General features: G+C 46.2%; 1 protein-coding gene across 1 annotated transcript; it reads left to right on the plus strand.

Annotated features, from left to right (window-relative positions):
* The first annotated feature begins 497 nt into the window (after positions 1-497).
* LOC130547737 (guanylate-binding protein 6-like) lies at positions 498-3,235 on the plus strand. Its single transcript, XM_057323984.1, has 2 exons — positions 498-735; positions 2,922-3,235. Exons 1-2 carry the CDS (start codon positions 510-512, stop codon positions 3,233-3,235), a joined length of 540 nt encoding a protein of 179 aa, XP_057179967.1. The 5' UTR covers positions 498-509.
* Positions 3,236-13,569: the final 10,334 nt, after the last annotated feature.

Genomic DNA, 13,569 nt, shown 5'->3' on the forward strand with positions numbered 1-13,569 from the left:
AATGGAAGGATTAAGACTAGTATGTTAGAAAGTCATGTTTTTATAAGTAATAGTATGACATTAAATGTAATAGTAAAGTTCAGAACAAATCATTTAACAAATATATGCTCAGAGATACAAAGATGTGCATCATTTTTTCTTAATTTTTTTATCCATGCACATTACTCACATTGGCAATAGATTTTGACAAGTTTAAATATTTAAGTAGAAAGGATTTGTACTTGCGTGAATAAATTTAGCTGTCTGAGTTGTCCATCAAACAAGGCTCTTTACAGTGATCTTGATGTTAAACTGATTTTCAATGTGCTTGATAAACTAAAATGAGAAGTGTTTAAGCATTTATACAGCATTATTTAAGTTTACAAAATACAATTAATGGTCACACTTTATATCAGGTGTCTTTAACTTCTATGTACTAACATTAAATAGGCTGCATTACTGTAGATTTACTTTGTAACTACTTGTTTATCTAGAAATGTTCCTGTTTTCTAGGCACTTCAAAAAAAGTGATGGAGTACAACCTGCCCAGGGAGTGCATCCAAAAATTATTCCCTTCCAGGACTTGCTTCACTTTCCCATTTCCAACTGCTCCAGAGTATGTGTCTCGTCTGGAAAGCTTGGCTCCCGCTGACCTTGATCCTAAATTCATGGAGGTCACAGATTGTTTCTGCAGGTTGGTCTTTCAGGACAGCCAAGTGAAGACGCTGAAAGATGGATACACAGTCACTGGCAGGGGTGAGTAAAAATAGAAAATATCAGAGGTGGGAGCAAGTCAAGTCTCAAGTCAAATCAAGTCAGTGATTTACCTCAGGGGTTCTCAATCCTGATCCTCGTGAACCCCCTGACAGAATGTTTTAGATGTCTCTCTATATAAAACACCTGATTCAACTCATCTGCTAGTTACCCAGATAGCAAGAGAGCAGATGAAAACCATTGAATCAATGTTGAATATGGTTGATTGGTCAATGTTAATGGCGTTAAATCAATATCACTTTTGCACCTGAAATTAATGTAGAATTTTTTGAGATTTCATCAAACTACCATTATTGTGACCAGTGTTTGCTTTAGTTAGGACCATGACTCTTGTACTTTAGTGTTAATATACATTTGATAAAACAATAAAAACTAAGATCCATTAGAATGAGATGATATTGCTTGTAGTTGTTATTTTAATGTCTGACAATAAGAGCAACATACAGCTAGCACCATATTATGAATAAACAGAAATTACTCTAGAAGACCCTTGCTCACTGAATCAGTTAGACATGAAGAATCTGTGTATAAATCTTAACAATGGTGACAATGAACAAAGAAAAGCTTCATGCTGCAATGCATGCTGGGTAACATCATAGTACAAAACTCATTCATGACTCCCAGCATGCATTGCAGTTGATCTGTTTAACTGAATTAGTTTGATGATTGTCACCATTGTTGAGGTTTGTGTGATGAGTGTTGATGTCTAAGTGTGTCAGAGAAGAACATCCTATTATTGAGACACAGTACTTCAACATTTATAAACCACAACATTTATTTCAGTTATTAAAGTATTGCTCATTCTTATTACAGCTCAACAACCATCAAAAAAGAAACTTTACTGCAAATTTTAAAACCTCTCCATTTTTATGAACGCAATAAGTGTTCTTAGTGAAACTCTGTTACAAGCAATGCAAGAGGTAAGAGTTTTCACTTTACCAAAGTCAGGTATAAAGGTCCCAACTAAAGCAAACACTGATAACAATAATGGTAGTTTGTTGAAATTTCAACATTTTTAACATGCATTTGAGATACAAAAGTGATTTTTATTTCACTCCATTTACATTGACAAATCAACCATATTTTACATTTATTCAGTGGCTTTCATCTGCTCTCTTGCTATCTAAGGTAACTATCAGATGAGTTGAATCAGGTGTTTTATATAGAGAAACATCTAAAACATTCTGTCAGGGGATTCACGAGGATCAGGATTGAGAACCCCTGAGGTAAACCACTGACTTGATTTGACTTGAGACTTGACTTGCTCCCACCTCTGGAAAATATCCACTATTAAAGGCGCTGTTCTTGATAACAGCGGCCACTAGCGTTGTATTATAGATTTGCCACGAATTGCTCAGTCCAAACACGACGGTGGCCACCACAGTACAAAAAGATGTCGTTCTCATGTTGATGCAGAGAAGAGATCATGCGGGCATTAGAAGGATTGTAGAAAGAGCCATGTCTTATTTATTACATAAAATAAAAGGTCTGTGGATTTTAAGGATGTTAAGAAGGATAACAGTCAGGCAGCAGCTATAGGACCTGCGTTAATATTATAAAGCCTTTCCAGCAGAGACGCGTTAGGACCCGCGATACTAAGGCTGTTAGAAGAGAAACTCATATCTATGGAGATACTTTCCAGCAGAGAGATGTTTGAGAGAAAGATTGTCTTAAAATCACCCCCGAGAAGGTTGCTTTGATTCGGATCAGTATGTGAGTTACGTTGGTTTTTCTGTTTGTTAGAACCAAGATATGTTGTTGTTTTTGTTGCAATATTAGCTGTGTGACGGAGCAGTTTTTAGCATCATCGTTTATCTGTAACCGCTTTAATATTGTATCCGTCCAGATACTGGAGAGAGAGATGCCGTTTTTTCCCTTAAAAAGGCATGGTAACCGATTTCTGAAAACACTAAAGAAAACTGAGTCGGGCCTAGTACCAAAACAAACTTGTAGCCAATCAGCAGTAAGGGGCGGGAAGAGAGCAAGTGGGCATTAGAAAGACGGTAGAAGAGTTATGATGTTTGAGGGCCGAGCAATGCAAGTTTTGTTGTCGATTTCAAATAACAACAACCGTATCAGAAATAAGTTACCCCGCCTTTAACTGTTTTTTGTTAATTCGAGATTCTCTTTTCTTTATCATTATGTTTTACATATTTTTCTTCTTAAAGTTTTTGGTAATCTGGCAAAAACATATGTGGACACCATCTCTAGTGGAGCTGTGCCGTGTCTGGAGAACGCTGTGATTGCCATGGCAACGATTGAGAATGAGGCTGCAGTGAAGGAGGGGCTTGAGCTGTACAAGAGTGGAATGGAGAAGTTGAAGATGTCCTTCCCTCTGGAACTGAAGAATGTGTCCTCAGAACACCAGCGTCTCAACAGCATGGCAACACAAACCTTTATGAAACGTTCCTTCAGGGACACTGATGGGAAACACCTAAAGATTTTAGAGGTACCCAATCTTTACATCTTTACAGTGGCATAAATAGATCCCATATGGCAAAACATATATTATAGATATATAAATATATAGACAAATATCAAAACTACATTTGCAAAATACATATTTCAAAAACGATTAATGTTGAAAAAAATTACATTGATAAGTGTTTGCTTTAGTTGAGCTCTTGAGTCTTCTCACATGAATTAAAATACATGTATTGTGGCAAAGAGCACTATGATCCTGTGGGCTTATCTGATGATGGTGATTTGTTGTCCGTGTGAATATTGTGTGATACTGCAGTGTGAGATTAAAGCAGTGTTATGAATGTCATACTCACTTCAATTTACAAAACTACTTTTAAATTGTTAAACTAAAGAATCAATTAGAAATCAAAAATCAGTATATTGTGACACAAAATAAAACCACATACTGCAAAGCATGCTGGGTAACAGCATGGTACAAAACTCATTTGTGACTCCCAGCATTTATTGCAGTCGATCTGTTTGTAGATTAGCCTCAGGCCCGACATTGTTTGAGATGATTCCAAAGACATTTTGTATTTGTTGGTTCGGAAACGGACACAGTCGCTAGATTATTAGAAGTCGAAGATACCAACCCAGCGGGCACCTTGACTTCAAATGAACATTAAGAAAACAGGTCAAAAAAGCAAATCAGACTGATGTCAAAAATGTTATTGTCCACTTGACATTAACACACTGATGTGCTTTTGACGACCATAACAATAACATAAATACAATGTATCCGCTGAAGAGACTACAGTGAGTAAAGTTAAGTTGAAATGGAAGGGAAATGTATCATTCTGTATTGTTGCAATGGTTAGAAAACAAAATAATAAAAACACAATAAAACACAAAGTTGAATAAAAAGAGATTACTCCAAGAGCAGATAAAAACCTTTAAATCTATGTTAAAATGGCTGATTTGTCAACGATAATGGCATGTGAAGACTTTAGGGGCACACTCATCAATGGTGACAGTCATCAAACTAATACAGATAAACAGATCAACTGCAATGTATGCTGGGAGTCATGAAGACGTTTTGTATGATGTTACCCAGAATGCATTGCAACATAAAGCTTTTTTCCCAACAAACTCACATTTATTTGGATAGTTTTTAAGGGATTACATCACAAAAAACATCACATTAGTTAGCACAACATATTTACTTTAAAACATATGGACTGCCAAAAAACCTTAAGTTTGAAAACAACAGTTCCCTATCGATACTTCACCCACAGGAGTTTTCGCAATGGGGAAAACTCCTTTTTCTCCGATGACTGAAGCTTTACAATAATGCAGTGAATACTGCATGGCCATTGGTGCATGCAAAGTAAAACTTTGAGCCAATGGCAGCGAAGCTGCACAGACCTATGGCGATGGCGCCCGCCAAAATGGGCGGGGCTTATGGCTATATAAGCAGACACATCGCCGTAGGGTGCTCAGATCTCTTCTCCTTCAGCGACGACTTCTACCTCGCTACTCGGACTGATAGCTTCGCCATCGGAAAAGCACTGCAGCGGACTAGACCTTTCTGCTCAGCGATTTCGCTTGCCTCTAGCAGCGCTGGTTCCTTTTCCCTGCCGCCATCCGGCAAAGCTCTAAAAGAACAAATTTCACGAGCAAATTTCCTGTGGCGTTGTTGCAAATGCTAGGCCGTTCCTGTCACTCATATGGGGTACGCCTGCACGCTGCTGGCGGTCACGGCGAGTGCGTCTCATGCTTGGGAGCTTCCCACACTCAAGACACGCTTGGAGAGACGGAATGCCCTCATTGCGAGAGCGTGAGTCTCTCCTCTCTGCGCTTGCGGATAGCTTTCTTTTCAGAGAGCAAATCAGCTCCTTGATCCCTCCCGCTTCACCCCCCACAGGGCTCTGCGGGGACAAAGCAGCGGGGTGGAGGAACTAAGCGCTCGGGGAAGTGCGAGTCACGTCCCCTCAGCATGCCTCACCTTCTCCACAGAGAGAAATTTCGCCGGTTCGTTTCTCCCAGGTGGACCAGCGTCTGCCGGCATCCGCCGGTGACATGGTCTCGTTTGGCGGAAGCGAATTTGAGGATGACGACAGCATGTCGCTAGCAGCTTCAGACGGGGAGGAGCTGTCGGGCTCGGTTTTCGACCCCGCCCCCCTGCCGTCTGTAGAGCACAGCGAACCCGCACCGGGTGTGGATTCCGAGCTTTTTCGGGTCCTCACTAAGGCTGTGGAGGAGCTGGGCTTAGAGTGGTCCTCTCCGGAGGAACCCACTCGCAGCCGCCTGGACGAATGGTTCCTGCCGAGGCGCCGCCCAGCCCCTCGTCAGCGGACTTCACCGTTCTTCCCGGAGGTTCACGATGAACTCACCAGGTCATGGCACGCCCCGTCTACGACCCTCTTCTTCCTCCGCTCGGCCATCGGTTGGACGGCGAAAGCGGCTCATCCCTCCAAGCTGTGCAAAACCACCTCAGCCCTCGCTGGACGCGCATTCTCGTCTGCCGGCCAAGCGGCTACAGCACTGCATTCCAAGGCAGTGCTTCAGTTGTACCAGGCCAAACTCCTCCAGGGCATGGACGAATCCGGTACCGACATCGCACCCTTCAAAGAGCTGCGGAGCGCGACGGATCTCGCTCTACACGCCACCAAGGCCACGGCTCAGGTGATAGGCAGATCGATGTGTAGTCTCGTGGAGCTCGAGCGCCATCTGTGGCTGACGGCCTCTTCGAACCAGGGGTGGAGGGTTTTGTGGAATGTTTCACGGCAGCGCAGAAATCTTCGCAGGCCATGAAGCACTTCCTGCCCAAGAGACCCGGATCCAGACCTGCGTCGGCTCGACCCAAGCCAGCGCCGACTCAGCAGCGGTGAAGGCCACGCCCCCTGCTGCTCAAAAGGCAACAGGAGCTGAGACGCGTCAACGCTCTCGCTCTAGGAGATGTTTCCCCCACCCTCAGAATCAGGGACCCTGGCCAAAGATCACCCTGGACCCTGCGCCTCAGGCATTATCCTGAGACGAAGGGACCGTGTCTCGCTGCCGCTGGACCTCCTTTAAAGAAGGCTCTTTTTGTGCCCAAGCACCCAGTTCTGTTCCGGGTGCCGGCGAAAATGTGTTTGTTTCACAACGTGAATACCGGGTCTGTTCTAACGCCCACACAACCCACCGCTGTTATAGCGGGCACTTTGATAAGACACAAACATTGTCAGAATAAGAGTAACCTTCCTCTTCCACTCTCCACGGGAGTCATGCCCCCAATAGGCAGCATACCTCCCCAATGCATTCAACCCCTTGCCATACAGGCCGAGGCCTGGCCGGCCATCACTGGGGTATCGGATTGGGTAATGGAGATAATATCTCGAGAATATTCACTCCAGTTCGCTCGCTGACCCCCGCGGTTCCGCGGGGTGATCCCCAACCGAGTGCAGAGCGCAAATTCACACGTTCTGCGCACGGAGTTGAGGAGCTTACTGGACAAGGAGCCATAGAACCGGTTCCTCCAGATCAAACCGAGTCGGGCTTCTACAGCCGCTACTTCCTCGTACCCAAAAAGGATGGCGGTCTCTGCCCCATCCTCGATCTCAGACACCTGAACCGCGCCCTTATGAAACGGTGTTTCAGAATGATTACACTGAAACAGATCCTCTCGCAAATATGCCCAGGGGACTGGTTCTTCTCCCTGGATCTGAAAGACATCCAGATAGCCCCCCATCACAGACGATTCTTGAGATTCGCCTACGAAGGGGTTATATATCAATACATAGTCTTTCCATTCGGACTGTCTCTAGCTCCTTGCACTTTCACGAAGTGACCTCCTCTCTCAGGCAGGCAACACTATTTGGCACCCCCAGCCAGAGCTGTGGGCTCTACACCTTTGGCCTCTCGATGGGAGCCTACAGTCCTCCCCGAGAGTGTCATGAACACGATATCACAGGCTAGAGCTCCGTCTACAAGACGACTCTATACCCTCAAGTGGTCTGTCTGCTCCGCCTGGTGTGCAACCCGCGGCGCAGACCCAGAATCCTGTGACATATCACTAATTCTGTCCTTCCTAATTCTGCTCCTTGCAAGAGCTGTTGGATAAGGGCCGCTCAAGGTCTATGTGGCAGCAATTGCAGCTTCCCATGCCCCCATAGCGGGCCAAGGAGTGGGAAATAACGACTTGGTCGTTCGCTTCTTGAAGGGTTCCAGGCTGCTACGCCCTCCTCGCCCCCTTACCGTTCCCACATGGGATCTGCCCACGGTGCTGAGAGTCCTGCGGTCCTCTGCAGTCTGTGGATCTCCGTCTCCTAATGCTTAAAACCGCTCTGCTTCTAGCATTAGCGTCGATAAAACGTGTGGGCGATCTGCAGGCGCTCTCTGTGATCCCCTCCTGTCTTGAATTTGGGCCTGACGACTCTAAGGTAGTCCTCAAACCAAGACATGGTTACGTACCTAAGGTGCTCTCTACTCCGTTTAGAGCACAGGTAGTGACACTTTCTGCGCTCCCCTCCTCCCAGCAGGACCCAGAGCTGAATCTGCTCTGTCCAGTCAGAGCTCTTAAGATTTACATTGAGCATTCCGCCCCCTTCAGGCGGTCGGAACAGCTTTTTGTCTGCTTCAGCGACCGCACCAGAAGGTCTCCGGTCACGAAGCATAGACTATCTAAATGGATAGTTGAGGCTATCTCGCTGGCACATTCTTCTTTGGGCCTTCAATGCCCCACGGGAGTTAGGGCCCATTCTACTAGAGGTGTCACCTCTTCCTGGGCATGGTCTAGCAGAGTCTCCATAGCGGATATTTGTGCGACGGCCTGCTGGGCTTCGCCTTCCACATTTACCAGATTCTACACTCTGCTTAAGACTACTGCTGGCCCGTGGTTGCCCTCAACCACACCGGCACCTAGCACACTATCGGAACGATTAACCAGATTAGGCCACCTATTAGCTTGGCTTTTCCGCCTTCCGCAGGGCTTCCCTGCCTCATACCTATCCTCAAGCCATGCCTTCGGATTATATGGTGTTTTTCATTCCACTTGTAGCATGGCGGGATTATACTGGTTCCCCATAGCGTCCTGCTACGCAGTATGAGTGAAGTATCGATAGGGAACGTACTCGGTTACTAACGTAACCTTGGTTCCCTGAGATACGGGAATGAGTACTGTGTTCCTGGCCGTATTTACAAGCTGCATATGGTCGTCGCTTCAGTCGAAGTAACCTGAGGACCCTACGGCGATGTGTCTGCTTATATAGCCATAAGCCCCGCCCATTTTGGTGGGCGTCATCACCATAGGTCCGAGCATCTTCGCTGCCATTGGCTCAAAGTTTTACTTTGCACGCACCAATGGCCGTGCAGTATTCACTGCGTTATTGTAAAGCTTCAGTCATCGGAGAAAAAGGAGTTTTCCCCATAGCGTCCTGCTACGCAGTACTCGTTCCCGTATCTCAGGCAACCGAGGTTACGTTTAAGCCGAGTACGTCAGTGCCCACTAAGTAAACACTGTCATACTATCTCAGGTAGTTTATTTTTTTACCAGTTTCTTTTTACGTCAGTTTGAAGTCAATTTGAAGTATTGTTTGACATCTATTTAACGTCTTTTCACATCAAGGTGACTGCTGGAAGGCTGTGTCTTAAGTGAACTAATTGAGCTAAGTGACATGTCGCGGCAGATAGCAGACAGTTGTTAAAATCAGTCTGTCTGCTTCCTGGCCTGAGCCCAGTTAGTCAGCCATTATAGTCAGTGAGCAGTACACAGAATATTTATTTATGCATTAGCCATAATGTTGACATTTCAACAAATCACAATATTGTTTTCAGTGTTTCTTTCATTGGCTCTTGATCCCCTGATTCTTTAGTTCTGTGACTTAGACTTTCTTTAGACTTGATTGTGTACTTGCCCCCATCTCAGCTATATGTTAAAACAATTATTGTAATTTAATGAATTATACAAGTAAAATTTGTTTATATGTTAAATGTTATGTGTACAGGAAAACATCAATAATCATCTTATGGATACATACGCCAAAATGAGAAGCTTCAAAGAAAGTGTAATATCTTTGCATCCCTCTTGAAAAATGACAGAGAAAACTTGAAGCAAGGTCTATCCAAACCTGGTGGCTATGATCTCATTCTGCAAGGATCTGGAGAGACATTGGGAGAAATACAAGAGCCAACCAATAAGAAGTCAAGGTTTGTCCGACAGTTATCACTTAATAAGACATGTTAAAAAAAATAAAGGTACTAGGAGGGGTGAGCAAGTTTACCTCGAGGGCCACATAAATTTTCGAATCCATTGTTAAGGGCCGCATATTATTGCACATTAAATTAAATCTTTTTTTATTTATTCCAACTGAAATTTGATAACTACTGTAGTGTATGGCATGCAATTCCTTCTACCCTGTGTTTTATAAACACTTTTATTGAAAAAAATGGCAAAACATTTGCACACTGTCATAAGACACATTATTATAATAATTTACAGTATACATATTTTTATTCTTGACATTTTTCAAATATTCCTCTAATTCAGGGGTGTGCAATTAATCCCAAGGGGCCACATGAGAAATGGGACTGTAGTGGAGGGCTGAACCAAAAGGTAAACTTAATTCTGCTCAATAGCTTAATTTATGGCTTTTAAAATGCAATAAATATCTATAACTGATCTAACTCTTTTATATTTAAAAAAGAAAAACACCACCACTAATACTTTTCTGCACCTCTACCCTTTGTGCATATCACTGGTTATACATGTACTAATGTGAAATCAGATGTGTAATATTAAAAAAAATTAAAACATTGTAATGTTACAAACCGCTCTCAATTTAAATTTATATCCTTGTGAGCCATATTTACAATTATTACTAGTCTGTCTGTGTCACTCCGCCATTCAGCGTCTCGAGACGCGCTTTTGATAACAGAAATTGCCATGTCATGCTATAGTAAACCAAAGCTCACAACACTCTCCCGCCTCTGCTTCAAAGACACGAGACAGAACGAGACGAACGCAGCGTTTAAACCCGTCCGTCTAGCTAGGCATGTCTCCTTCTCTTTTATTTTTACTCAAGTATGCTGCATGCAGACTGCGCCATCTAATGGATTTTGTTGTATTACATCAAATTAGTAATTTTCACCAAAATCCAAACTGAAACGCAATGTTATTGAATACATTTAAACCGCNTCGTTATACGAAGCGCTGCACTATGTTATGAATGCATGTTTTAAATTATGCGTCTGTTTAAATTCCTCCCTGAAGTTCAGCTGTCGTAGCAAAAAACATCTAATACGCACAGCACTATTAAGTGCAGTCGTGTGTCACCGCGCCGTGGGGGAAAAGAAACATTCGAACGAACGTGTGTAGACCTTGTTAGGCGCTTGGTCTTAGCTCTTTCTAATGATCACGATGACTGTGCCTGGTGCAGTACCGAAAAGTTGCAGTGTGGTGTTCTACATCTCTGATAAATTAACAGACATCTGAACAGACGAACAAACGTACTCTGTTACTAACGTAACCTCGGTTGCCTGAGATACGGGAACGAGTACTGCGTAGCAGGACGCTATGGGGAAAACTCCTTTTTCTCCGATGACTGAAGCTTTACAATAACGCAGTGAATACTGCACGGCCATTGGTGCGTGCAAAGTAAAACTTTGAGCCAATGGCAGCGAAGCTGCACGGACCTATGGCGATGGCGCCCACCAAAAGGGGCGGGGCTTATGGCTATATAAGCAAACACATCGCTGTAGGGTCCTCAGATCTCTTCTCTTTCAGGAACGACTCTACCTTCGCTACTCGAGACTGACTGTTTCGCCGTCGAAAAGCATCTTCAGTGGATTCGACCTCCTGCTCAGCAGCTTCGCTATTCAGCAGCGCCGGTCTTTTCCCTGCCGCCATCCGGCGACTCTAGAAGAGCAAATTTTCTTGAGCAAATTTCCTGCGGCGTAGTTTCAAATTCCGTGCCATACCTGTCACTCTTGCTGGGGTTTCCTGCACGCTGCTGATAGCCACGGCGAGTGCATCTCATGCTTGGGGGTTTCCCACGCCGAAGACACACTCATTGCGAGAGCATGAGACTCTCCTCTCTGCGCTCGCGGATTGCTTTCTTTTCAGAGAGCGAATCCGCTCCTCGTGACCTCCCGCTTTCTTCCTCGCAAGAGGTTGTGAGAAAAAAGCAGCGGGGTAGAGGATCCAAGCACTCGGATAAGAGCGGGCTCAGGCTGTGACTGCGTGCCTCGACTTCTCCCAGCCTGACCAGCGTCCCTTGTCCGCCGCCAGTGATATGGTCTTGTTGGCGCAAGCGAATTCGGGGAAAATGACAGTATGTCGTTAGCAGCTTCAGACACGGAGAAGCTGTCGAGCTCATCATTTGACTCCGCCCCTTTGCTGTCTACAGAGCACAGCGAGACCAAGCCAGGTGTAGACGCCGAGCTCTTTCGGGTACTAACCAAGGTTTTGGAGGAGCTGGGCATGGAGTGGTCTTCTCCGGAAGAACCCGCTCGCGGCCGCCTGGATGAGTGGTTCCTGCCGGGGCTCCTTCAAGCCCCTCGTCAGCGGACTTCACCATTCTTTCCAGAAGTTCACAAGGAACTTACCAGGTCATGGCACACCCCCTATTCGGCTCGTCTACAACCCTCTTCTTCCTCCACTCTCACCTCGATTGACGGCGCAGAAGAAAAAGGTTACGAGAGGCTGCCTTTCCTCGATGAGTCTGTGGGCGCACACCTGTGTCTGACCACTGCCATTGGATAGACGGTGAAAGTAGCCCACCCGTCTGAGCGTGTGCTACTGATCTCGCTCCAAGCGCCACCAAGGCGGCAGGCGATAGGCAGATCCATGGCCAGTAGCGTGGTGCTCGAGCGCCACTTATGGCTGACGCTCACGGAGATGAAGGAAGCTGACAAATCCCTTCCTCGACGCTCCGATCTCTCCCACGGGCATCTTCGGACCCGCGGTGGAGAGCTTCGTGGAACACTTCACGGCTGCGCAGAAGTCTTCGCAGGCCATGAAACACTTCCTGCTGAAACGACCAGGCTCCAAGTCCTCATCTACCCGGCCTAAGCCAGCGCCTACACAGCAGCCAGTGAGAATCACTCCCCCTGCTACGCAGACGGCGCCGAAAGCAGAAACCCGCCAGCAATCCCGCTCTGGAAAACGCTTCCCTCACCCTCAACGCCAGGGACCCCGGCCCAAGATCACGCTGGACCCTGCGCCTCAGGCTCCGCCCTGAGACTCAGGTGAGGAAGAGGAAGGAACCAGGTCTCGCCGCAGCTGGACCTCCCTCCAAACGAGCTCTATTCAGCGCCCAAGCACCCCGTTCTGTTGTCATGTTGAAATGTTGGGCCCGTTCTAGCGCCCGCTCTGCAACCCGCTGTTTTTGCGGAAAAAATTATAAAACACAAACTTTGCAGAAAAAGAGCAATTTTCCTCTTACCACGGGATATCAAACCCCCAACAGGGGTTTGCCCCCCAAAACATTCAACCCCTTGCCATACAGGCCGAGGCCTGGCCGGCCATCACTGGGGTATCGGATTGGGTAATGGAGATAATATCTCGAGAATATTCACTCCAGTTCGCTCGCTGACCCCCGCGGTTCCGCGGGGTGATCCCCAACCGAGTGCAGAGCGCAAATTCACACGTTCTGCGCACGGAGTTGAGGAGCTTACTGGACAAGGAGCCATAGAACCGGTTCCTCCAGATCAAACCGAGTCGGGCTTCTACAGCCGCTACTTCCTCGTACCCAAAAAGGATGGCGGTCTCTGCCCCATCCTCGATCTCAGACACCTGAACCGCGCCCTTATGAAACGGTGTTTCAGAATGATTACACTGAAACAGATCCTCTCGCAAATATGCCCAGGGGAGTGGGAAATAACGACTTGGTCGTTCGCTTCTTGAAGGGTTCCAGGCTGCTACGCCCTCCTCGCCCCCTTACCGTTCCCACATGGGATCTGCCCACGGTGCTTGAGAGCTCTAAGGGCCTTCCTGTCGAGTCCTCTGCAGTCTGTGGATCTCCGTCTCCTAATGCTTAAAACCGCTCTGCTTCTAGCATTAGCGTCGATAAAACGTGTGGGCGATCTGCAGGTGCTCTCTGTGATCCCCTCCTGTCTTGAATTTGGGCCTGACGACTCTAAGGTAGTCCTCAAACCAAGACATGGTTACGTACCTAAGGTGCTCTCTACTCCGTTTAGAGCACAGGTAGTGACACTTTCTGCGCTCCCCTCCTCCAGCAGGACCCGAGCTGAATCTGCTCTGTCCAGTCAGAGCCTTAAGATTTACATTGAGCTTTCCGCCCCCTTCAGGCGGTCGGAACAGCTTTTTGTCTGCTTCGCGACCGCACCAGAGGTCTCCGGTCACGAAGCATAACTATCTAAATGGATAGTTGAGGCTATCTCGCTGGCACATTCTTCTTTGGGCCTTCAATGCCC

Source organism: Triplophysa rosa, linkage group LG24 (assembly GCF_024868665.1).
Source record: "Triplophysa rosa linkage group LG24, Trosa_1v2, whole genome shotgun sequence".
NCBI classification, from domain to species: Eukaryota; Metazoa; Chordata; class Actinopteri; order Cypriniformes; family Nemacheilidae; genus Triplophysa; species Triplophysa rosa.

Coding starts and splice junctions, on each gene's coding strand:
- LOC130547737 (XM_057323984.1), top strand. CDS start 510: ATGGAGTACAACCTGCCCAGGGAGTGCATCCAAAAATTATTCCCTTCC. Junction 736..2,921: donor ATACACAGTCACTGGCAGGG/GTGAGTAAAAAT, acceptor TTCTTCTTAAAG/TTTTTGGTAATCTGGCAAAA.